Raw genomic sequence first — 24,101 nt, forward strand, 5'->3', positions numbered from 1 at the left:
ATATGCACAATGTCAGGTCAACTGATGGCAGCTAAAATGCGCTGTCTCATACCTGAGAAGTTTACACCAGCAAAAAAAGACATGGACAGACAGAACTATGAGCTAATGACTAGGCCTTCAGAAAGCCAGTGTGCTTGACCACTGCACATTATGCGGAAATGTGATGGCACGTGGAGGCTGTGAGGCGATTAACAGGTGTTAAATTCAATGATGGCCCCAGACTGGTCCCCTATATCATGTGTTATGGATGTAAACAGTTCAGTTCTGTTATTGACTGAGTTTGCACATACTCTCAGATTCTGGTGGCACCATGTGACTTGGATTATAAGGCAATCACCACAACCTTTGTCTAATTTGAATATTGTTACATACCATTTGGGTTCAACAAAACGCTGCCCAAACAAGGCAGCGTTTAATTCACCAGGTGCTCTGTGGACTCGAGCGCTTATCCTGTTATACAGAGGACATCTTAGCCTTTTCTCAGTCAAGAGACCAACATTAAAAAAAACGTGTTTAGCACGTTTTTGCGCGCCTACGGCCTACTGGTATTATAGTCAACAGAAATGTGTGTTTTTGGTCAGGCCAAAGAGAAATTCCTAAGTTTCGAGGTGTCAGCAGAAGGACTCACATCTCTTGCAGAATGAGTAATAGCCATTTAGTATGTTCCCAGCCTGAAAACATTCAAAGACATTAGAAGATACCTTAACCAAAACACTGCTGGTACTTTTAATAAATCTGGTCAAAGTTAAAAACATGGTGGGATCAGAGACGGTATCTTGTAGTCTGGAACAGGTGGCAGTCTTTAAAAAAAGTGAAGGAATGTGCCTGTTGGGTGATACTGCTGGCACATATGTGGTTTCAGGCACTGTTGGCTCTCATAATTGACTCCGTTCAGGTGGCTGTGGGGTCGTACTCCAGAAATTTGTCGAGGTCACCTGGAAACCTTTACCATTTTTTCACAGGTACTTACAGATTCTCAGAGGTCTTGAAATGCCTTTGACAGGCAACTGTATGCAGCAGTCCGACACTTCAGGTATTCACTCGAAGCTAGAGCGATCATGATGTATTATATACGGACCACACAACAATCATGGCTGTATTCAAGAAAGAATCACCTGACAGCCCGTCCAGGTTGATTAGACATGTGGTTTTCATATCACAATTTACAGTGGACGTGTACCACATCAGTGGCTGCAAAAACATAGTCGCTGACTGCGTGTCAAGATTTTTTACAAGAGTGAAGGGTGTACCATGGAACATAAGCAAGAACATTCAACACGGAGATATGGGCCCTGTAGGAGCAAGGTCAGTCCTGTTTGAACATGAAGCATATGGAGACATCAACAGGCAGTTTAACTGTGCAGTGCGATGTCACACATGGCATGACATGAGTTTTGAGATGAGAATTTTTCGGCACGGCGTTTTTGAAGTGTTCCATAGCCTGGCACATTTGAGGGTACAGGCTACAACATGGCTGCTGACTAAAAGGGTGGTGTGGCCTAGAATCAACAAAGACTACCATAAATGGGCACAATACTGCGAGAGTGTTGTCAGAGATGCAAAATGGGCAGGCACATGCCAGGACCAGAAGGATCCATCATAACACTTACAATAGAGTTCATGGATCTTGTCAGGCACTATCATTCTCCAATGGCTACTGTTATTTGGTTGCCATGGGATGGAGGTAAGAGTCCATGACACCATGAAGGCAGCGCTATATGCAAGGAAGTTACATGGACAGTGGCTTTATTGACGGTGTTGTTAGGATTGCAATCATCCTTCAAAGATGTGAAAGATATGGCAGCACAATTGGTTAATGGCAAAACATTACATCTATGTACCGAATTGGTCTTGGACAAGTCAGCAGTTGTCCCACCAACACAGACGATTTCAGAGTTTGGCAGACAGTTCCATGAGACTGTGAGCCTCCTTCAACTAATGGCTTGCGAGCCTCCCAGAGACAAACCCATGTTTGTCCACAAGGACCTGTTCAGCTGATGTGGCTTCGAGATGATGCTTCGAGATGATGCTGTTTGATCACCAATGTCGTTACCTTACAAGAAGTATTTGAAGTGATACAATGGGGCCACACACATTTATGTTTCTCTGGAACAGGTGACATGAGGTGGTGTCTGTCAAATGACTTAAGCAAGCTCATCTGGACATGGAGAAAGAGGACATGGCAATCGCCCTCCTCTCATCTCAGGCATGGGTTGTTCTGGCAGTCTGCACACCACTGACAGTCAGTGTGGGTGACAGCAGCTCCAACACTGGCCCTGGGACTCCGCAGCCACATACAGAGGAATTTCCATCAACAAAGACATGGCCTTGATGCATAATCAAGCACTGGTGCTCATGAATGCCTGGAGCTCTAGTTTTTTCTTTTTTAAATGTCATAGGCTGATCTATCAGATAGTAATCAACAACTGATTGCAACAGTGAGGCGTGATATATCTGTCATACAATTTTCTTTGTGTTGTTTTAATGGCGCCTTTTGTACTATGTACTGTGTGCTGAAATTGTATTGCTTGTGTTTATGATCATTAATGGAGTGTGCTTTATAACTGCTCGTGTTCACCTACTGCATCAACTTTCAGAAGGAGCATTCCTACAGGCTTTAAGCAGCACGATAACGGCTTCATACACAAACACTCTGTAATTCCTTGGGAGTGTTTCAAAACTTCCAAAAGTAAGCTAGGAGGGAATGCGTCAGTTGCTTCTCTGCCAGCTGAAACATATGCTCTAGACGCTCAAGAAAGCAGGGGATGCCGATGTTGTATTCATAGGATACAATGTTGATTTTGTGGAGTACACAAATTTTCATTTCTGAACACTTAAATCAAGTTGCCAATCTTTTCATCACTTTGAAATCTTAACAAGGTCTGACTGAATATCTGTGCAGCTCAGACTGTACCTCATTATGGATAACTGCATCATCTGCAAACGGTCTGAGGTTACTGTTAATATTGCCACAAGGCCTTTGATGTACAACATGAACAGCATGCGACACAACATACTTCACTGGGGTACACTCTAACTTACTTCTACATTGGTCGATGACTCTACATTCAGGACAACATACTGTGTACCCCCTATGAAGAAACCCTCAATACAGTCACAAATGTGGTCTGATAGCCCATATGACCGTACTTTTGATAATAAACGTAAGTGTGTTACTGAGTCAAATGCTTTTCTGAAATCGAGAAATACTGCATCTACATTACTGCCTTGAACGATTGTCATATGAGAAAAATGCGAATTGGGTTTCACACGATCTGTGTTTTCGAAAGCCTCATTGGTTAGCATGGAAGAGGTCGTTCTGTTCGAGATAAATAATTGTGTTTGAGCTGAAAATATGCCCTAAGATTTAGCAATAAACTGATGTCAAGGATATTGGACGGCAATCTTGTGGATCACTTCTGCAACATTGTCACAATCAGTTGTGACTTGTGCTTTCTTCCATATAATGGGGACCGTTTTTGTTCGAGAGATCTACGAAAGACCATAGTTAAAGAAATGGCTAACTCAGCCATAAATTGGGTACAGAGTCTGACAGGGATTCCTTTGGGACCGGTTCTATGTTCAGTTTTAACGATTTTATTTGTTTCTCAGCGACACTGACACTAATGCCAATTTCGCTCATCTTTTCAGTGGTACGGGAATTAAAATGGGACAATACTAAGGTGTTTTCCTTTGTAAAGGAACATAGGAAAACAGAGTTAAGTATTTTTGGTTTTGCTTTGCAACTCTCAGTTTCAATTCCTGTCTTGTCCATGAGTGTCTGGACACTAACTTCGGTGGCACTAACTGAATGGTAGAAATTGCATGGCAAATTGCTTGTGTGTGTGGGGGGTCTAGGCGTGCGACCGATTGCTTGTGGCCTATCGCTGCTGGTATGTGGGGGCCGTTGTTCAATATATTAATCGTTCCTTCCGCACTTATGTTCGGTTTTAAGGAAGAAGAGAATATTACTTCTAGGAAACCAATTACTAGAAATATTTTTCTGTATTTGCCGGTACGCTGATGAATCTGAAACAATTTTGGCATTGTTGAGATGCAAAAATATAAGTAGGCAATATTTATAAATGTATGACGCAGAAAAATCTTTCTATACATGTTACTAGTTCAATTTTTAATCTATTTTCTAAGGAAACAGGAATTAAGAAAGAAATGTGAACAGTGTGTTTCGATTGTGTTCTTTCAGGTTGCTACAAAAGCAAAGATGGTGAAAAGATATGTACGAAGTCGGATCCTGACATTTGTACGATAGGCGGGAAAATCGAATTGAGGACGAATCTGATTGTTGTAAAGAAGAACTAGAAATCAATTATGACTTTTAATTTTCCTTCAAATCAGTCACCAGGCAATTACTTTAGGCAAGGTAATAAATATTTATGATATTAAAAAAGAAGAAAAATGTGTTTGCTAGTGTTTAATACAATTATCACCAAGCGTAAATTTCAAGTCATTTCACGAATTAAGACCTTATGCTATTTTATTTGTCAAAATACACCAGTGCTCACGTTGCGTTTGTGGCAAGAGAGATTGAAACGATGTAGAACTTGAGTAGTCATTAGACTACACGAATTTCGGTCTTTTGAAATTGATAGGACGTTGCGAAATTGAGTCTTATTGTATATGGTCTAATTCGTATTGGCTTACTTTTGTATTTGTGAAGATAATACAGATATGAAAAGGGTCAAGAGTACCGTAGTATGAATGGAAGGTCGACCAACTTTCATAAGTGGCACATTTTCGGTACTGGTAGGCGGATTAATATTTCATTTGCGCTCATTCCAGTTATAAGCGAAGCAAGTGCTGATGATATTTTTAATTATAAAGAATTGCTGTACATTATGTCAGTCAAACATTTACTTGAGAATGTTTTTTATTTAAGATTTTAACACCCGGAAATGGTCGGAGTTTCTCCATGCCCATAAGACTTAAATCTGTAGACAGTTTTACCTGCAATAACGCAGTCAGGATAAATATCTAAAAGTGTTATGAAATTTTACTTACTAACATATTTTCGTAAAAATTTATAAGTTGTTTCCTGAAGAAGACATAAAAACATTGGCTTTGGCTGTGTGGTTATGGCGGTTTATGAGCTTAAAAGGTGACTATTGACTTGCTTTCTTGAGGCAATTTATTGTAAAACCTTAAATAATACAGAAATTGCACTCTCTTATAGATCCGATTTTTCTACCTGTACAGTCCACAAATTTGCTGCTTACAGTGTGTCAAAGAATCCAGTGTCTCAGTGGATAGCCTTTGATGTTCTAATTGCTTATGCATTAACAGCTATAATTACCTCATAGTTATAAACTAGGTAATTGTGAAACAGAGCAATGATCTGTTGCAACTTATTTCTTCTTGTACATGAATAATGGAAACAGAGCAATAATCTGCTGCAACTTATTTCTTCTTGTACATGAATAATGGATTCAGCTTTCTGCCCTTTCAATAATTGGAAAAGTGTGAGTTGACAATGGTCTTGTACATAAATGGACAGTGGCTGAATAATAACAGCATCATAGTTCCTAATAATGTAATATTATTTGCCTTCTATGGTATTGAATACTGTGAGTTAAATATTCTAATTATTTTTGTATAAGTCCTCTGTAAGAGGCAAAAGAAAGAGGGAAACAGAATCACTGCTGGTAATATGTCACTGTTATTACTGCTAGCTTTAGGTCTGTTGCTTATATGCTTGCTTGTATTTTAAAAATAAGTATTAAAGTCATTCACACTAGAAAATTATGTGGTCCATTGTTGCCTGTTTGCTGTTCACTATCAGTAACTTCCTCATGACTGTCATCTTGTTATTAACATTAATTATATTTCTAGTCTCTTTGTTGCCTTTTCTTGACCTTACCACCTTGTATCTTCAGACAAGTTTAACTTAGGTTATGTGTGATCTGCCTATCTCTCTCTGAACCTACCAATGCAGGATGTTTGCATTGTTGTTTAATGTAATAATGATCTGCCATGTGACATCATACATGTGTAGACAGAAAGAGAACAGAACACTGACAATATTTTTTTCTGTTTATATTAGTTTTTGGAATGTAGATTGTGGTGACAGACTGATCTGTAGCAAGTTCTAGGGTGAGCTGGAAGGTGGAAGTTTGGTTGTGAGTTGGCTCTCATTTTTCAAAACAAGTATTGAGAGTCCAACATTTACATCTCATATCACTTGGTCACCTAATTTTGAGAAGCAGTGGAAGAGTATGAGTCTACATAATTAGGACATAATGGAGTTTTTAGAATTTACTCAACATGTTATCAGTAGGCCTAGTCAGTCATTAAGACCTTTTACAGCAACCGTTTTGTATTTCTAATGTCATGTTACTCCAGTTGCAGATCTTATTGATCACTTCTAAATATTTCTTTAAATTCCTTTCATCCATAACATGTACTGTTTTTCTTGGATATGGTAGGACTTTTTCTTCCAGGCATTACTTTTATAATATTTATTTGCTGTGCCCTCTCTGCTACCTTCTATGTAATGGCAGACCTACTTCCAAAAGCGTGTGAATGAACATCTAACTTTTCACTTGGCTGCTGTTGGCTCTTATCCACTATTTGGTAATTAGATAATCCTTTGTCCCAAATAGTGTTAAATGAATCATAATGTATTGTTCTATGGAAGTAACACTGGCAGAAGGGAAACAGAAATACATGTTAGTGTTCATACATAAAATGAAGCATATGTGTAATTCCAAAGAAGGTCAGTGCTGACAGATGTGAGTACTACCAAACAATCAGTTTAATAAGTAATGATGACAAAATTCTGACACATATTATTTACAGAATAATTGAAAGACATAGAGAAGCCAACATCAAGGATGATAAGTTTGGATTTCAGAGAAATGGAGGAACAATGGAGACAATAGTGTATGTTCAGCTTACCTTAGAATATAGATTATAGAAAGATAAACCTCTGTTTATAGCTTTTGTAGATTTACAGAAAGCTATTGATAATGTTGACTGGAAAAAAACTACATATTTGAAATATGGGATGAAATACAAGGACTGAAAGATTATCTAAAACTTGTGCAGAAACAAGACTTCATTTATAAAAGCTGAACATCAAAGAGAAGCAATAATTGAGAGGAGGAGCCTGTCTTCAATGCTATTCAGTCTGTATATTAAGTAAGCAGTAAAGAAAACCAAGGAGACATTTAGAAAAGGAGTTGAAGTACAGGAAGAAGGAATACAAACGTTGAGTTTTAACAACGACATTGTAATTCTGTCAGAGATGGTGAAAAAGTGGAAGATAAGTTGAATGGAATGGCTAGTGACTTCAAAAGAAGCATAAGATGAATATCATCAAAAGTGAAACAAGAGTAAAGGAATACATTCAAATTAAATCAGACCATGCTAAGGAAATTAGAATAGGAAATGAGACACTAAAAGTAGTAGGCCTCGATCAGATTTGCTCTCAGAGTGATCGAACTAGAGAGGGCAGAAAATTCGAGAAAAGCTTTTCTGAAAAAGGGTAATTTGCTAACATTGAATACAAATTTAACACTAGAACAGTAAAAGGGGTCAGAAGACCCCTATAAATCTTTATTTCCACAATAATGAATTCCATTTTTAACATCTTTCCACCATACGTTTGTGACTTCTCATTTCTTCTACTTTTGGCAACAGAGTAGTGCAATTCGATGAATTTTCGCAATTTCATGAAAATTTTATGATGTATACCTAGAACAATGGGAGGTCTCATATTTACAAAAATACCTGCATTTCCTCTTGCTTTGGTCAACCATCACAGCTTCAAATGGTGATATACTTACTGTTGGAAAGTTTTCTGGTGCTGAATGTTGTAATATAACTTTAAGGTGGAGTTTTGTGTGTTGCTGTTTTTACATGTCTCAGTAGTTATTTTGCGTCAGTGTGGTCTTACTAATGAAACTATTTTGTGTGCTCTGGAGAACTTAGGTAGCGAATCAGAAAGCGACACATCAGATTCAGATGGCAATTTTGTGTTAGAGACAACTGATAATGGAAATAGTGAGACTGAGAAGGAGTTACCATCGATAGATGACTCCCCATCTTATTTCAAACTACTGTCTCAGGAAGCAACTGGCATGATAGTGAAACTGACTGTTAGAGATGGAACAGAATGGAAGACTGCTAATATGGAAGAAAGCCTGATCTGAAAGTGCTGAAGCAGAAAGGAGGCCCACTGCATGTGCCTCCACCGAGTGGGTCACTCCATCACCAGTGCCTTCTGACCTCCTCACTTATTTTTGATGAATCATTGGTGTATATCAAAACACAAAGGTTCAAATGCTTGGAATGAAATAAATAAATAATAATAATAAAATACTACTTGTACTGTATTTTGGAGGGGTAAAGCAATGATTGGTATCATGTATGCTGCAGGTGATTTGTGTGCTAGAGCTGTTTCCATGAATGACCTTTGGTCATGCTCTTTGGGGGCCTAATTTTGTCAGGGATGAAATGACAAGAGACATATTCCACTAACTTACTATATTCCTCCACTTTGATGAGGATTCGTCCCAAGCTCAACGTATACCTGCTGACAAACCCACTCCTGTGTCTGAAATATGGAACAAGTGTGTGCAAAGCTGCCACCACTCTTACTGCCCTGGTAAAAATATTACAATTGAGCAGTTACTACAAGCTAAGTAAGCTGCAGTTTCATTCTGTTTATGCAAAACAAGAGTGACAGATAGGGACTCCAGTGTTAGGTAGCTGCAGACATAGCATCTAGTTACATTTGCAATGCCTTGCTGTACCATGCTAAGGAGGAAGGCCAACCAGACAACAACAGGTTATGTCTCTGAGTCGCTCATTTCTCTTTAGCAATTTACGTTCAGTCCTCTGTTAAATTTTTTGTCTTGGACATGGAGATAAGGTGGTTTGTTATGGATTTTATATTGACTGTGGCACGCTTCCTTGATTGTGTTGACAAAGAACCCTGTTTACAGATGCAGGCCACACCTCCTGCTTTAATGGGTGAAATTACAGTGTTGTATGGAATGTCTGCCACATTCATTCAGCCATACATCGTATTAAGCCCTAAGTAAATCCCTGATAAAGTCATTCATTCATTCACTGATCATATGAAGCAAATCCTTTGGTGAGCATTCAGGGATTTGGATTGAGTCAAGTTGTACCGTAATTTTTATCAAATGACATTTGCTTCTCAGTAAAGGCATCAACTGTGAAAAGTTTGAGATTATAATACTTACATCGATCTGGAGGGTTCAAAGTTCTTTCCTGGATGTATGGCTGGTGAACTTGAGAACCCTATTGTTTTAATGTTTGCAGTGCTACTTTCTTTTCCATGCTGCCAATCTCTATTTTTTGGCCAGGTGTTTGAGCAGAGTGAAAACAAAACTCCCCGTAAATTACAGAATGGGTTATTTTACAAATTTTTGTTGCCAAATGAAGTGTGGGAAATGGACTAATGTGGTATTAAATTGACCAACAATGAGGTCTGGTTTTGCAAAAAAGGGTTTATTTGCTTGAAAGTAATAAGAGTAATTAAAAAATAATTAGTGATTTGAAGAAAAATTATTGTCCGAATTTTCATAGTCAAAAGAAGAGTGGGCAGTGAACAAATGAGGTATCAGAGTGACTAGTGTGAGGTGTAGTAGTACAAAAAAATATTTAATTGCTTGAAAATAATCAGGGCAACAGAGAAAAAATTAATTAGTGATTGGAGCTAAAATCAAGATGTTTGTGAGCAGCTGCTGTTAGCTATGTAAACGATGTACCAAAAAGTTTATCTCTTCAATTCCTACCTATTTTGTGCATAAAAAGTTACATTGGTGTGATATTTTACTGTCAAAACATTACTTCAAATCAAATTCTGAATTTAAGTCTTTTGTGAACAGAAAATGCCAGGAAAGCAAATGAGGTGTCAAAAAGTTTCTTTCTTCAATACTTAGCTATTTTGCATGAAAAAGTTGCGTTGGTGTGGTATTTGATTTTTAAAATGGCTGCCTTTGAATCAAATACTAAATTTAGGACATTTTGAGAATGGCAGACATGAAAAGACATACGAGGTGTCAAAAAAAGTTAATTTTTTCAAGGCCTAAATATTTTGTGTGTAGATCACATAACTAATGAGGAGGTATTGTCTAAAACTGGGAAGAAGGGAAATTTGTGGCACAATTTGACTAGAAGAAGGTATCAGTTGGTAGGACATATTCTGTGGCATCAAGGGATCACCAATTTAGCATTGGGTGGGGAATTGTAGGACACCTCTAGATAGGTCAGGGGTGCTCTACACAAAGGAAGCGGCTACTCAGGTAGCAGAGTACTTGTGGTGTGAACATGGGGGTTTTTTAGGCTAGGCAGTAGTGCAAGGTGTCCTGATGAACATTCACCAGTCGACGTGCAGGCCGGGAAATCAGGACATGCTCAGTGTAAAGACACTTCAGCTATCAGGATATTAGCAATAAATTTTCAGAGTGTTCGGAATAAAGTTCCTGAATTCACTGCCCTCCAGGAAGCGTGTGGCGCGCAAATTATTCTCGGGACAGAGACCTGGCTGAACCGTGAGATAGGAAGTTCTGAAATATTTAGTGAGGGTTGGAACGTGTATCGGAAAGACAGATTAGACGCCGTAGGAGGTGGTGTCTTCATTGCAGTTGACAAAAATATTGTGTCTACTGAGGTCTAAGTAGAGTGTGATTGTGAAGTTATCTGGACACATTTAAGAGGGCTAGGGAAAATAAAGTTAATTGTGGGGTGTTATTACCGGCCACCAGGTTCCACCATGACAGTTCTAGAATCATTCAAAGGGAGTCTACATTCTGTATCGCAGAAGTACCCAGATCATGCTATATTAGTCGGAGGCAACTTCAACCTACCTTGTATTTATAACCCTGTATTCACCTGACCAAAAGTCTTGTACCTCCTGCCACCGAACTTCACTAATTCCCACTATATCTAACTTTAACCTATCCATTTCCCTTTATAAATTTTCTAACCTACCTGCCCGATTAAGGGATCCGACGTTCCATTCCGATCCGTAAAATGCCAGTTTTCTTTTTCCTGATAACAACGTTCTCTTGAGTAGTCCCCGCCCGGAGATCCTAATGGGGGACTATTTTACCTCCGGAATATTTTACCCAAGAGGACGCCATCATCATTTAATCATACAGTAAAGCTGGATGCCCTCAGGAAAAATTACGGCTGCAGTTTCCCCTTGCTTTCAGCCGTTCGCAGTACCAGAACAGCAAGGCCATTTTGGTTAGTGTTACAAGGCCAGATCAGTCAATCATCCAGACTGTTGCCCCTACAACTTCTGAAAAGGCTGCTGCCCCTCTTCAGGAACCACATGTTGGTCTGGCCTCTCAACAGATACCCCTCCATTGTGGTTGCACCTACAGTATGGCTATCTGTATCGTTGAGGCACGCAAGCCTCCCCACCAACGGGGCAAGGTCCATGGTTCATGGGGGGGGGGGGGGGGGTGTAAGACTTACAATTTGAAATAATCAAATATTTTTAACAGTAGATTTGCTGCAGTCATTTAATAACAATTGCATAGCGAAAAATGTGCAAATCCTTTTATTTTTTATGCTTCAAATAAGAAGTTTTCTGAAAAACCACTTTAGCAACTTTGTTTTGTTTACATGCAGTATATCCTTGCAGCAGTGCAGGGGATGACTTGACTTAGAGCTTTCTGCTTTCTGTGAATCAAACCTAGATTTGGACGCAATTCTCTGCGTGACACAGTGATGTTGGTCGTAAAGAGTCCACAACAAAGAATTGTGGCAATGAGTCTCAACATTGCATCACAGTGCTTACTAAGCTTCATAAGAAGTGTGCTGTGACATGACCTCGTTGTGTATGTAATGGAGATTATTTTTCTTTTTTCTTTTATTTGTGCCACCTCTGCCAGCTTCCGATAATTACTGAATCACATAACTCATGATTCACATACAGTATTTACATTGGTTGTAAACATATTCCTTACATTACAATGTGCTTCCATCATTGCCATGAGATGTCACTCTAGATGCCAAGTCTGATGGAACACATAACATTCATGCTTCAAGACAACTTTTCTGCCATGTGCTGCTTTCATCGCATAAGTTACACTATGTGGTCAAAAGTATCCGGAAACCCTCAAAAACATACGTTTTTCATATTAGGTGCATTGTGCTGCCACCTACTGCCAGGTACTCCATATCAGCGACCTCAGTAGTCATTAGACATCGTGAGAGAGCAGAATGGGGCGCTCTGCGGAACTCATGAACTTCGAATGTGGTCAGGTGATTGGGTGTCACTTGTGTCATACGTCTGTACGTGAGATTTCCACACTCCTAAACATCCCTAGGTCCATGTTTCCAATGTGATAGCGAAGTGGAAACATGAAGGGAAACGTACAGCACAAAAGCGCACAGGCCGACCTCGTCTGTTGACTGACAGACACCACCAACAGCTGAAGAGGATTGTACTGTGTAACAGGCAGACATCTATCCAGACCATCACACAGGAATTCCAAACTGCATCAGGATACACTGCAAGTACTATGACAGTTAGGCTGGAGGTGAGAAAACTTGATTTTCATGGTCGAGCGGCTGCTCATAAGCCACACATCACGCCAGTAAATGCCAAATGACGCCTCGCTTGGTGTAAGGAGCATAAACATTGGGTGATTGAACAGTGGGAAAATGTCGTGTGGAGTGACGAATGATGGTACACAATGTGGCGATCTGATAGCATGGTGTGGGTATGGCGGATGCGTGATGAATGTCATCTGCCAGCGTGTGTTGTGCCAATAGTAAAATTAGAAGGCGGTGGTGTTATCATGTGGTCATGTTTTTCATCGAGGGTGCTGGCACACCTTGTTGTTTTGCGTGGCACTATCACAGCACAGGCCGACATTGATGTTTTAAGCAACTTGTTGCTTCCCACTGTTGAAGAGCAATTCGGGAATGGTGATTGCATCTTTCAACACGATTGAGCACCTGTTCATAATGCATGGCCTGTGGCGGAGTGGTTACATGACAATAACATCCCTGTAATGGAATGGCCTGGACAGAGTCCAGACCTGAATCCTATAGAACACCTTTGGGATGTTTTGGAATGCCGACTTTTTGCCAGGTCTCATCGACCGACATTGATACCTCTCCTCAGTGCAGCACTCCGTGAAGAATGGGCTGCCAGTGCCCAAGAAACCTTCCAGCATTTGATTGAACATATGTCTGTGAGAGTGGAAGTTGTCATCAAGGCTAAGGGTGGGCCAACACCATATTTAATTCCAGCATTACTGATGGAGGATGCCACAAACTTGTAAGTCATTTTCAGCCAGGTGTCTGGAGACTTTTGATCACATAATGTACATGAAAGTAATAATATTCACTTAATTAATGTTGTTTAGTGAATAATTCATGGTCCATACACCAGTCAAGTCGTCTGGCCATATGTACGTAATGCTACCCATGCTATGCCAGGCCGGGTTGCTTATTGTATATAATTTCAAGTTGCCTCTTTGTGTTTGTCTCTAGGTGCAGACTAATCTCAGAAACTACTGTAGGGATTTTGATCCAGTTTTCACTAATAGATATACAGATTCATGAGTTTGTATATAATTTATAAATATTTTGTACAAGCTGCCTGAATTATTTTGAATGAAAGCTATACATTAAGTAAAATGAAAATGAGTTGCAGATTTGCTTTCTTTTATGTGAAGAATATTTGACAGGAGTGCAGTATATGACTCAACTTTCAGCTTTCTGCTTTCCATGAGTCAAACGTAAATGCAAAAGTAATTCTCTGCATATGGTGTGAAAGATATTATTTGTTTGTACACTTTCAAATTATGCAGAACACTGGTAAACGAATCTCCATTTGTGAAACATTTCAAAATACGACAATTTCAGGCAGCTAGATGCTGCTTCCCTCACATTAACATCCACAATCAGCGAATTCTTTGAACACTGGGCAGTGAGTTACTCAACTTTCAGATATTCTAATAAAAGATAACCGCCTCATGAGACGAGAGACATACAATTTGCAATTTTGGTAAACATTTTTGGAATACAGTGATCAATAGATTATTATATTTTAACTAAAGTTCAGTCTTGATCACAACACTTATGTCTCAATAACATAGGTGACTGGTTTCGGTTATATTTATATAACCATCTTCAGACCCATGGCTTCCTTGGAGGATGGTAGTAGACTTCGTAGCAGCTGAGGAGAGCTCCGCCTACCATCCTATGTTATTGAGACATAAGTGTTGTGATCAAGACTGAACTTTAGTTAAAATACATACAATTTGAAATAATAAAATATTTTTAACCAATAGATTCCCTGCAGTCGTGTGATAACAGTTTTCCGAAAAACCACTGTAGCAACTTTGCTTTTTTTTTACGTGTAGTATATTATTTCAGTAGTGCAAGAGATGATTCAACTTTGATTTTCTGCTTTCATTGAATCAAACCTATATTTAGACACGATTGTGTGACACTGTGAAGAAGTTGGCCATAAGGAGTTCATGACAAAGAATTGTGGCAATGAGTCTCAACAGCGCATCACAGTGCATACTAAGCTTCACAAGAAGCCACTTCTTGTGAAGTGTGCTGTAACATGACCTAAATGTGTACATCATGCATGTTATTTTTCTTTTTTCTTTTATTGTGTCACCTTAGCCAACCTCCAGTACATATTAAATCACCAACACACACATAACTCATGATTCACATACAGTATTTACATTGGTTCCTTACATTACAGTGTGCTCCCATCATTGCTGTGAGATGCCACTCCAGATGCTCATTCTATACGGAAAACATAATATTCATGGCTCCAGTTTCCTTGCCATGCCCTGTTTACATCACATAAGCTATATGAAAGTGATGATATTCGCTTACTTAATGTTGTTCTGGGAATAATTCGTGGTCCATATACCAGTCACGTCTTGCGGCCATAGAGAATTAATGCTATGTGTTTGAATCTGGGCCAAGTTGCTAGTTATATACAGATTTAAGTTGCCTCTTCATGTCTGTCTGTAAGTGCAGGCTAATCTCAGAAACTGCTGTAGGTATTTTATCTGGCAGCCAGAGACTGTGCTCATGTGTGTGTGAGTTGCTTTTGCGTGGAGTGAGTGAGTGTGTGTGTGTGTGTGTGTGTGTGTGTGTGTGTGTGTGTGTGTGTGTGTGTGTGTTGCCTAATTGTGATGAAGGCCTGTTTGACTAAAAGCTTCATTTGACAGACTTTTAGTTGTTTCCATTTGCAACTCAGCTTCTCTCCTATATGGTGAGTAGCAACTACCCTTTTCATAATATTGTCATTTATAAATATTGTGTACAAATTGCCTGAATTATGATGAATAACAGTTAAGTTGTAAAAATGGTGTCACTCCCACCTAGTGAACACCAGTCATAGCTTGAGAGAGAAGCAGCGCCTTGAGGCAGCAGAAAGCATGACAGAATTTGCATTTGGTGTGATGGTCTAGTGCTCAGTCAGGGTTTCTGGATGATTGACATACGTCAAGGATTTAAGATAGCCCCATAAGGAGAGCCACAGGAGACTAAATGTGCACATGTGCCAGCCACTGAAGATCACACCTCAAAGAGATGAGATGGTTGTGGAAGTGCCATGTGTGCTGTGGTGCTGTCTGTTGGATCCAGGCCTTCCCCACATCCATTTCTTCAAGTTTGGGAAGAAAAAACTCGTCAATAATCTGGACATAACATTCAGGAGTGACCGCAGCTATCCTGTCGTTCTTTGTGAAAAACCGTGGGCTAATAATGCCAATTTGGGATAATGTCCTCAAAATAGTCACATGTTCTATATGCAGGAGCTAGTCCTGAAATTCTCAGGGGTTCATGTCACTCCGATATTGTATGGTTTGTTTATTCACGCATCCAGTCATGAGGTAGGTTTTCGTTCAAGGCATCACATGCATTTTTTTGTGAAACAAAATTGTGTGGATTAACTGTGTGAATGACTGCCAGTTTGTATGGATGAAATTTCAGGTCATCATGAAAAATTCACCTCCCGGTGCAGCTGCATGTTTGCATGCAGATCACTTGGGGGAGTTCAAAATCGCCAACCTTACTTTCTTTATGTTTTCTGGTGTCCTGGTAGTTCTGGAAGGTCCTGGTTTCTTTTCATACACACTACCAGTATCCATGAACATGTTCATACATATAAAAATCGATTTTTGATCAGGAACACAACCTGCAGCGCGTTGTTGAACAGTTCTCTGAATGCGCACTTGGTTGCGGTGAGTGAATGGCCGTTGGAAGAGTAAGTTGCCGCAGCAAACATGTGCTTCTCTCTCATCCACTGCATGATCGCTACTAAACTAACCTAAAAAAAAAAAGTTAGGTTCTGCCATTTCAAATGTGCTCAACCCCACACGGCAATAAGTAACTGCCACTGTGTCGTATGTATTTCAAATAAGTGAGTTCCTGTGCTGCACCCTGTACACACTGAGGTGATAAAAGTCTCGGAATACCTCCTAATATAGTGTTGGATATTCTTTTGCCTGGCAGAGTGCAGCAACACAACATGGCATTGACTCAAGGAATCAGAAGTCCCCTGCAGAAATATTGAGCCATGCTGCCTCTATAGCAGTCCACAACTGCGAAAGTGTTGCCCCCGCAGGATGTCAACCATGAACTGATCTGTTGATTATGTCCCATAAGTGTTCGATGGGATTCATGGGATTCATGGCCAGATCATTCGTTTGCATTATCCAGAATGTCCTGCAAACCAGTTGTGAAAGTTGTGGACAGTTTGTGGCCTGGCACATTGTCATCCATAAAAATTTCATTGTTGTATGGGAATATAAAGTCCACGAATGGCTGCAAATGGTCTCCAAGTAGCCAAACACAGGCATTTCCAGTTAACAATCAGTTCAGTTGGAGCAGAGGACCTAGGCCATTCCATGTAAACACAGCCCACACCATTATTGAGCCATCACCAGCTTGGACAGTGCCTTGTTGACAGCTTGGGTCCGTTGCTTCATGTAGTCTGTGCCACACCCGAACCCTACTGTCAGCTCTTGCCAACTGAAATCGGGGCTTATCTGACCAGGCCATGGTTTTCCTGTTGTCTGTGATGCAACCGATATGGTCAAGATCCCAGGAGAGGTGCTGCAGGTGATGTCATGCTGTTGGCAGAGGCACTCACATTGGTCATCTGCTGCCATAACTCATCAACAAACAGTGAGGCCATTGGTCCCATCGGATTGGGAAGAATGGGGAAGAAAATCAGCTGTGCCCTTTCAAGGGAACCATTGAAAATGCCAGTTATTTGTTCATTAACAATATAATAAAATATTTAGCACTTCGTCTACAGGCCATGAGTGGCCTACCTGGACCATCCAACCGCAGTGTCATCCTCAGAGGAGGATGCGGATAGGAGGGGCGTGGGGTCAGCACACCACCCTCCCGGTCGTTATGATGGTATTCTTTAACGAAGCCGCTACTATTCAGTCGAGTAGCTCCTCAATTGGCATCACAAGGCTGAGTGCATCCCGAAAAATGGCAACAGCGCATGGCAGAGGGAGGTCACCCATCCAAGTGCCGGCCACGCCCAACAGTGCTTAACTTCGGTGATCTCACGGGAACCGGTGTATCCACTGCGGCAAGGCCGTAGAATAAAATATTTAAATGGCAAAATATCACCTATTAATAACATCCAAGTTCAGTTCTTCAGCATCCTAATAAACTTTGTTATCTTCGTAGGCATTTTATATTTTAAACCAATGTCTGTTGGTGGTATATGAAATACTAATAATGTGGAAAAGAATTGTTTGTGTTGATAATGCAAGTGGAATAAATAAGTTGATCATAAATGTACTTCTGTAAGGGCTGATAACTATTACTTAATTCAGACATAGCACAGTTCATATGGCTCTGTACAATATAGTCTATAATTTCAACAAAACCAGTAGAAACAAGGCAAGAAGGTAATATGTAAAGCAGAATGTCATATTGTTAAGAACTTGACAGGCATCTGCTGGTGGAAATTGAAGGAGTGGGTCAGCCGGGAGGAGCAAGATCCAGTGAGACAAGGAGGGGTTGGCAATTACAAAACAGAGAGAGAGAGAGACTGGGATGGAGTGCAATATCAGAACAGGAAAGGAAGAGAGATATTGACTGGGAAATTAAACGAGAGGAAATGATAGAAAGTTTTGGGCAATTGAGTGGAAATTGGTGGCCAAGGGTAGAGAGTTTTGGTGACTTAGGAGAGTGATTGTGTGAATGAAGAATGTGATGGAGAGATAGTTCCAACTTGAAGAGGGCAGAAGAGCTGGTGCTTGGGGCAGGTAATTGAGTTTGCATTTTATCACAGTTTCTTGGTGGCCATTCAGACTGGAAGGCAGGAGGTTAGTTATCAATTCACATAGAACACTGCATGACAATTGCATCATAGATAGTCTGTAGCATGGCAACTGTAACAAGTGACTCTTTTTTTGATTTAATATGAAGTTCTTGTGACTGGATTACAATAGAAAGGTTTTTGTGGGATTGACCTTGCACCTAGGCCATTCACAGAGGTGATTCGTGAGAGGCAGGATTGGGAGCAGATGTGGCATAGTGACAGACTTGGATGTTACATAGGATAGGCAAATGAAGGAATACCTATTTGGGAGCTGCAAGCAGGATTTTGAGTAGGATATCTCACCTCAGATCTCAAGATGTAGATGAAGTTCTGGCAAAGGGACTGGTTCAGTTTTTCATGGCCAGAGTGATGTTTGGGTAACAGGAGGAGTATAGTTGATTATTGGTTCATACTGGTGGCTGGTTTGTTGGCAGTTCAAGAAGAAATGGAGTTGGAAATCTTGTTTGTGGACTAGTTGGACTGAATTCAACAGCTTATAGAGTCTCTGGTAAGGTTGTCTTCATATTAAGATGACTCCTTTCTTCCCACTACAAACATGGTTCCCGCAGGTGCCAAGAGTGTAGGGGAGCTTGTTTTGTTTACTGATCAGATGAACATTGCAATAAATAGCAAATCGAGTATAGTTTTAGAAAGATCAACTAATGATATTTTTTCACTAAAGTTTGAAAAGATGTACTGTATAATGTTCCATGCTTGTAAGAGGTTTCCCCCAGTATATATCTAAAATATAATAACAGCAGATAAAAGAGGCTGAAGTGTTAAATTCTTGGGATTTCAACTTGATAGTAAATTCAGTTTATTTTTCGACAATCTCCTTTTAGACTTATACACTTTGTACAGTGCTGTTCTAATTTGTTGATCCCTTCTGAATAATAGGAATTGTCCAAGTCTGCAAAATAGCTATTAGTTGCTGCAATCACCTCCTCGTTTGAATAAAATCTTTGTCCCGGCAGCCATTTCTTCAAATTGGGGAACAAACAGTAGTCCTAGGGAGCCAAGTCTGCAGAATAGGGGGGATGTGAAATGAGTTGGAATCCTATTTCCATTAATTTTGCGACCATAACTGCTGAGGTGTGTGCTGGTGCATTGTCATGATGGGAAAGGACTGTTTTGCGTTTTTCTTGCAGCTCGGTTTTCAGACAGTCCAATAATCATGAATAATATTCACCTGTAATAATTTTACCCTTTTCCAGATAGTCGATGAAGATTATCCCTTGCGAATCCCAAAAGACAGTCGCCATAACCTTTCTGGCCGAAGGAATGGTCTTCTCCTTTTTTGGTGCAGATTCTTCCTTGGTCTCAGGAGTATAGTAATGTATCCATGTTTCATTCACAGTGATGAAACGATGCTTAAAGTCCTGCGGATTCTTTCTGAACAACTGCAGACCATCCTTGCAACACTTCACACGATTCAATCGCGGAATGCATCTTGCGGATAGCTTTCTCATGTCCAAATGTTTATGCAAAATATTATGTACCCATTCATTCGAGATGCCCACAGCACTAGCAATCTCACACACTTTCTCTTTAGTCTCCTGAGGCATTTTGCGTTTCATAAAGTATTGTTTAATCGCCACACAAAATTTTTTTTTGTCCAATTTTTGACAGTCACTCGACTTCCTTGATTCACACGAATGCCAAACACAAAGAAATAGACTAATTTGGCTGAAACTTGGTGTGCATTCTTTCCAAAGACGCTACTAATTAAACATGACCTCAATATGTGCCATTGGTGCCATCTGTCGGACTTAACAAATGCCCCTCGTACACGATTAATCTTCAATTCATTCTTAAATGTTGGGCAGGGGGTTTGTGGAAGCACTTTCAGACTGTTTCTCTACTGTTCCACACTTGAATAGCACGAGAAAAATGGATTTCTAAATCTTTCTGTGTGAGATCTAATTTCATTTATCTTATCAGAATGGTCATTTTCCATATGTAGATGGGAATTGACAAAATGTTTTAGCATTCAGAAGAGAAAGCTGGTGATTGTAATTTCATGAAGATATCTTTCTGCAATGAAAAACACCTTTGTTTCAATTATCATGACCCCAACCCACTTATCATATCTGTGACACCCTCTCCCCCCCTCCCTTTTTTTTTTTGTAATACAAAGTGAGCTAAAACTTACCCGAAACTATTCTGATGCACTGTAGTCAACCACCGTGTATAAAATTTTGCACAGCCTTCAGTAGAAAAGACAAGACTGGGGGAGGTGTAGCAATTTTCACTGTAAATGAAAGTAATTTTAATGTTATTGGTGTGAGTGCCTTCTGCTTGGAAGAAGTCTCAGAATTTGCTACAATGAACCTAAAATGGGGTAGAGATAACATAACAGTTATCGGTGTTTACAGGCCACCTGCAGCAAATACAGATACGGTTTTTTGTTAATCTTTCTGACTTGCTTGTATATATAGACACAACATTTTCTGGGCCAAATGGTCTTGTAAATTTTATAGTTACAGGGGATATAAATATAGATTTATTAACAAACAATGTCAGCACCAAAAAGTTACATCTCCTGTGTGATGAATTTAACCTGACCCCGCTCATTCGGGAACCCACTAGAGAAATTCGCAATAGTAAAATGTGACTTGATAATATAATAACAAACATGACCTACCTATCCCACGACCAAACTGCATGGTAGCACATATAAAATGGTTTAAAAATAATAGCTTTTCATATGATAGCTTTGCTGCTGCCTTCTATTACTGCTTTGATACCACATGCCCAATTGTAATCACAAAAATGAAACAAACAAAAAAATATAAACAAAAATATTTGGGTAAATTGAAGCTAGAGAAAAATTAAAACGACTCCACAGTGCAATGCTGAATAATAGAGAGATTCCTGAGCTAAAGGAAGCCATCAGAATATATCAAGCACACTATAAGGACTTACTCACACAGACCAGGAGCAACTACGTTGCAAATAAGCATCAAAACTTACACAATGTAACAGCTGGCACCTGGGCAGTCATAAACACTTTTAGAACCTGCAATGACAAATCCTGTATGGACTTTACTATTAACCACAATGGCATGCTCATAAAAGACCAAATGGAAATTGTAAATATTTTTAATGAATGTTTTTCTTCCATAGGGGAAGCCATAAATGACAAACATAAAAACATGCACTACAGTTTTAAGGTAATGTATGTGACCATAGTATATATCTAGCCCCCACAAACTGTGCAGAAATAATGGACATCATTAGCTCTCTAAAACCCTCTAATTCAGCTGGGCATGATGGCCTAAATATTAAAGTTTTAAAAGCCTGTAGCCAAAATGTCTCTGTACCTCTGTTTGTAGCAGTCAACAATATAATAGAATCTGGCGCCTTTCCGGACAGACTAAAAATAGCATAGGTAACACTTGTTTTTAAAAAAAAGGTGACAATAACAAAATAGAAAACTACAGACCAGTCTCGATCCTTCCTGTCTTTTCCAAAATAGTTGAGAAAGTTATATACAACAGGATTATAAACTTTCTTAACAAACACAATCTGATGTTTGAAAATCAAAATGGATTCCTAAAAGGTAAATCAGCTAGCACTGCAGCTGCCCAACTAATTGAAGAGATGTTAGGGGGTATCGAAAGCAAGGAACGTGTGGCGGGTGTATGCCTAGACCTGGAAAAAGCCTTTGATTGTGTGAATGTTGACATCCTATTAGACAAGCTGTGGAACATGGGCACTAGAGGCACTGCTTATGACCTAATAAAGTGTTATATGAGCAATAGAAAACAGTTTGTTCTGCTTAAAATGGAAAGTGGTGTCTACAAATAGCGGGTAGGTCGGGGAAGAATGCCAGTGTGCACTCGGTGTGCTTGCCGGGGGGTCTCGTCCGTAATGTGGAGGAGGCCCTTCCGGCAGCTATTGAACGCACTGGGTGTGACCGGCTGCAGATAGTAGCACATGTCGGAACGAATGACGCCTGCCGCTTGGGTTCTGAGGCCATCCTTGGTTCCTTCCGGCGGCTGGCTGATTTGGTGAAGACAACCAGCATCGCACGCGGAGTGCAAGCTGAGCTTAATATCTGCAGCATAGTGCCCAGAGTCGATCGCGGTCCTCTGGTTTGGAGCCGTGTGGAGGGTCTAAACCAGAGGCTCAGACGACTCTGCGACTATAATGGTTGCAAATTCATCGACCTCCGTTATTGGGTGGAGAACTGTAGGGCCCCCCTAGACAGGTCAGGCGTGCACTACACACCGGAAGCAGCTACTAGGGTAGCAGAGTACGTGTGGCGTGCACACGGGGGTTTTTTAGGTTAGAGGGACCCCCCCTTGGGCGAAACGATAAAATACCTGACGGCTTACCAGAGAGAACATTATCATCGTTGATAAAGAACGTCCGTCCTCAGAGACCAAAAACAGGAAAAGTTAACGTAATATTGGTAAACTGCAGGAGTATCCAGGGCAAGGTTCCTGAATTAGTATCTCTTATTGAAGGAAATAGTGCGCATATAGTATTAGGAACGGAAAGTTGGTTAAAACCGGAAGTGAACAGTAACGAAATCCTAGACACAGAATGGAATATATACCGCAAGGATAGGATAAACGCCAATGGTGGAGGAGTATTTATAGCAGTAAAGAATTCAATAATATCCAGTGAAGTTATTAGCGAATGCGAATGTGAAATAATCTGGGTTAAGTTAAGTATCAAAGGTGGGTCAGATATGATAGTCGGATGCTTCTATAGGCCACCTGCATCAGCAACCGTAGTAGTTGAGCGCCTCAGAGAGAACCTGCAGAACGTCGTGAAGAAGTTTCGTGATCATACTATTGTAATAGGGGGAGACTTCAATCTACCAGGTATAGAATGGGATAGTCACACAATCAGAACTGGAGCCAGGGACAGAGACTCTTGTGACATTATCCTGACTGCCTTGTCCGAGAATTACTTCGACCAGATAGTTAGAGAACCAACTCGTGAAGCTAACGTTTTAGACCTCATAGCAACAAATAGACCGGAACTTTTCGACTCCGTGAATGTAGAAGAGGGTATCAGTGATCATAAGTCAGTGGTTGCATCAATGACTACAAGTGTAATAAGAAATGCCAAGAAAGGAAGGAAAATCTATTTGCTTAACAAGAGTGATAGGGCACAAATCGCAGAATATCTGAGTGACCACCATCAAACGTTCATTTCTGAGGAAGAGGATGTGGAACAAAAATGGAAAAAATTCAGAAACATCGTCCAGTACGCCTTAGATAAGTTCGTACCGACTAAGGTCCAAAGCGAGGGGAAAGATCCACCGTGGTATAACAATCATGTACGAAAGGTACTACGGAAACAAAGAAAGCTTCACCATAGGTTTAAGAGTAGTCGAATCATAGCTGATAAGGAAAAGCTGAACGAAGCGAAAAAGAGCGTAAAGAGAGCAATGAGAGAAGCATTCAACGAATTCGAACATAAAACATTGGCAAACAATCTAAACAAGAACCCTAAAAAGTTTTGGTCATATGTAAAATCGGTAAGCGGATCTAAATCCCCTATTCAGTCACTCGTTGACCACGATGGCACCGAAACAGAGGACGACCGAAGAAAGGCAGAAATACTGAATTCAGTGTTCCGAAACTGTTTCACTGCGGAAAATCGTAACACGGTCCCTGACTTCAGCCGTCGCACGGACGCCAAAATGGAAAATATTGAAATAAACGATATCGGAATTGAAAAACAACTGCTATCACTTAGTAGCGGAAAAGCATCCGGACCAGACGAGATACCCTTAAGATTCTAC

General features: G+C 40.1%; 1 protein-coding gene across 1 annotated transcript in view; it reads left to right on the forward strand.

Moving 5' to 3' along the window:
* Nucleotides 1-4,278: 4,278 nt before the first annotated feature.
* Nucleotides 4,279-24,101, forward strand: part of LOC126198320 (spermatogenesis-associated protein 22) — a 136,481-nt gene continuing 116,658 nt past the window's right edge. The window contains exon 1 of the mRNA XM_049934711.1: nt 4,279-4,381. Within this exon, the coding sequence (XP_049790668.1) occupies nt 4,330-4,381 (52 nt within the window). The 5' untranslated portion in view covers nt 4,279-4,329. The remainder of the gene's footprint in view (nt 4,382-24,101) is intronic.

This window comes from Schistocerca nitens, chromosome 1, assembly GCF_023898315.1.
Source record: "Schistocerca nitens isolate TAMUIC-IGC-003100 chromosome 1, iqSchNite1.1, whole genome shotgun sequence".
Lineage (NCBI taxonomy): Eukaryota > Metazoa > Arthropoda > Insecta > Orthoptera > Acrididae > Schistocerca > Schistocerca nitens.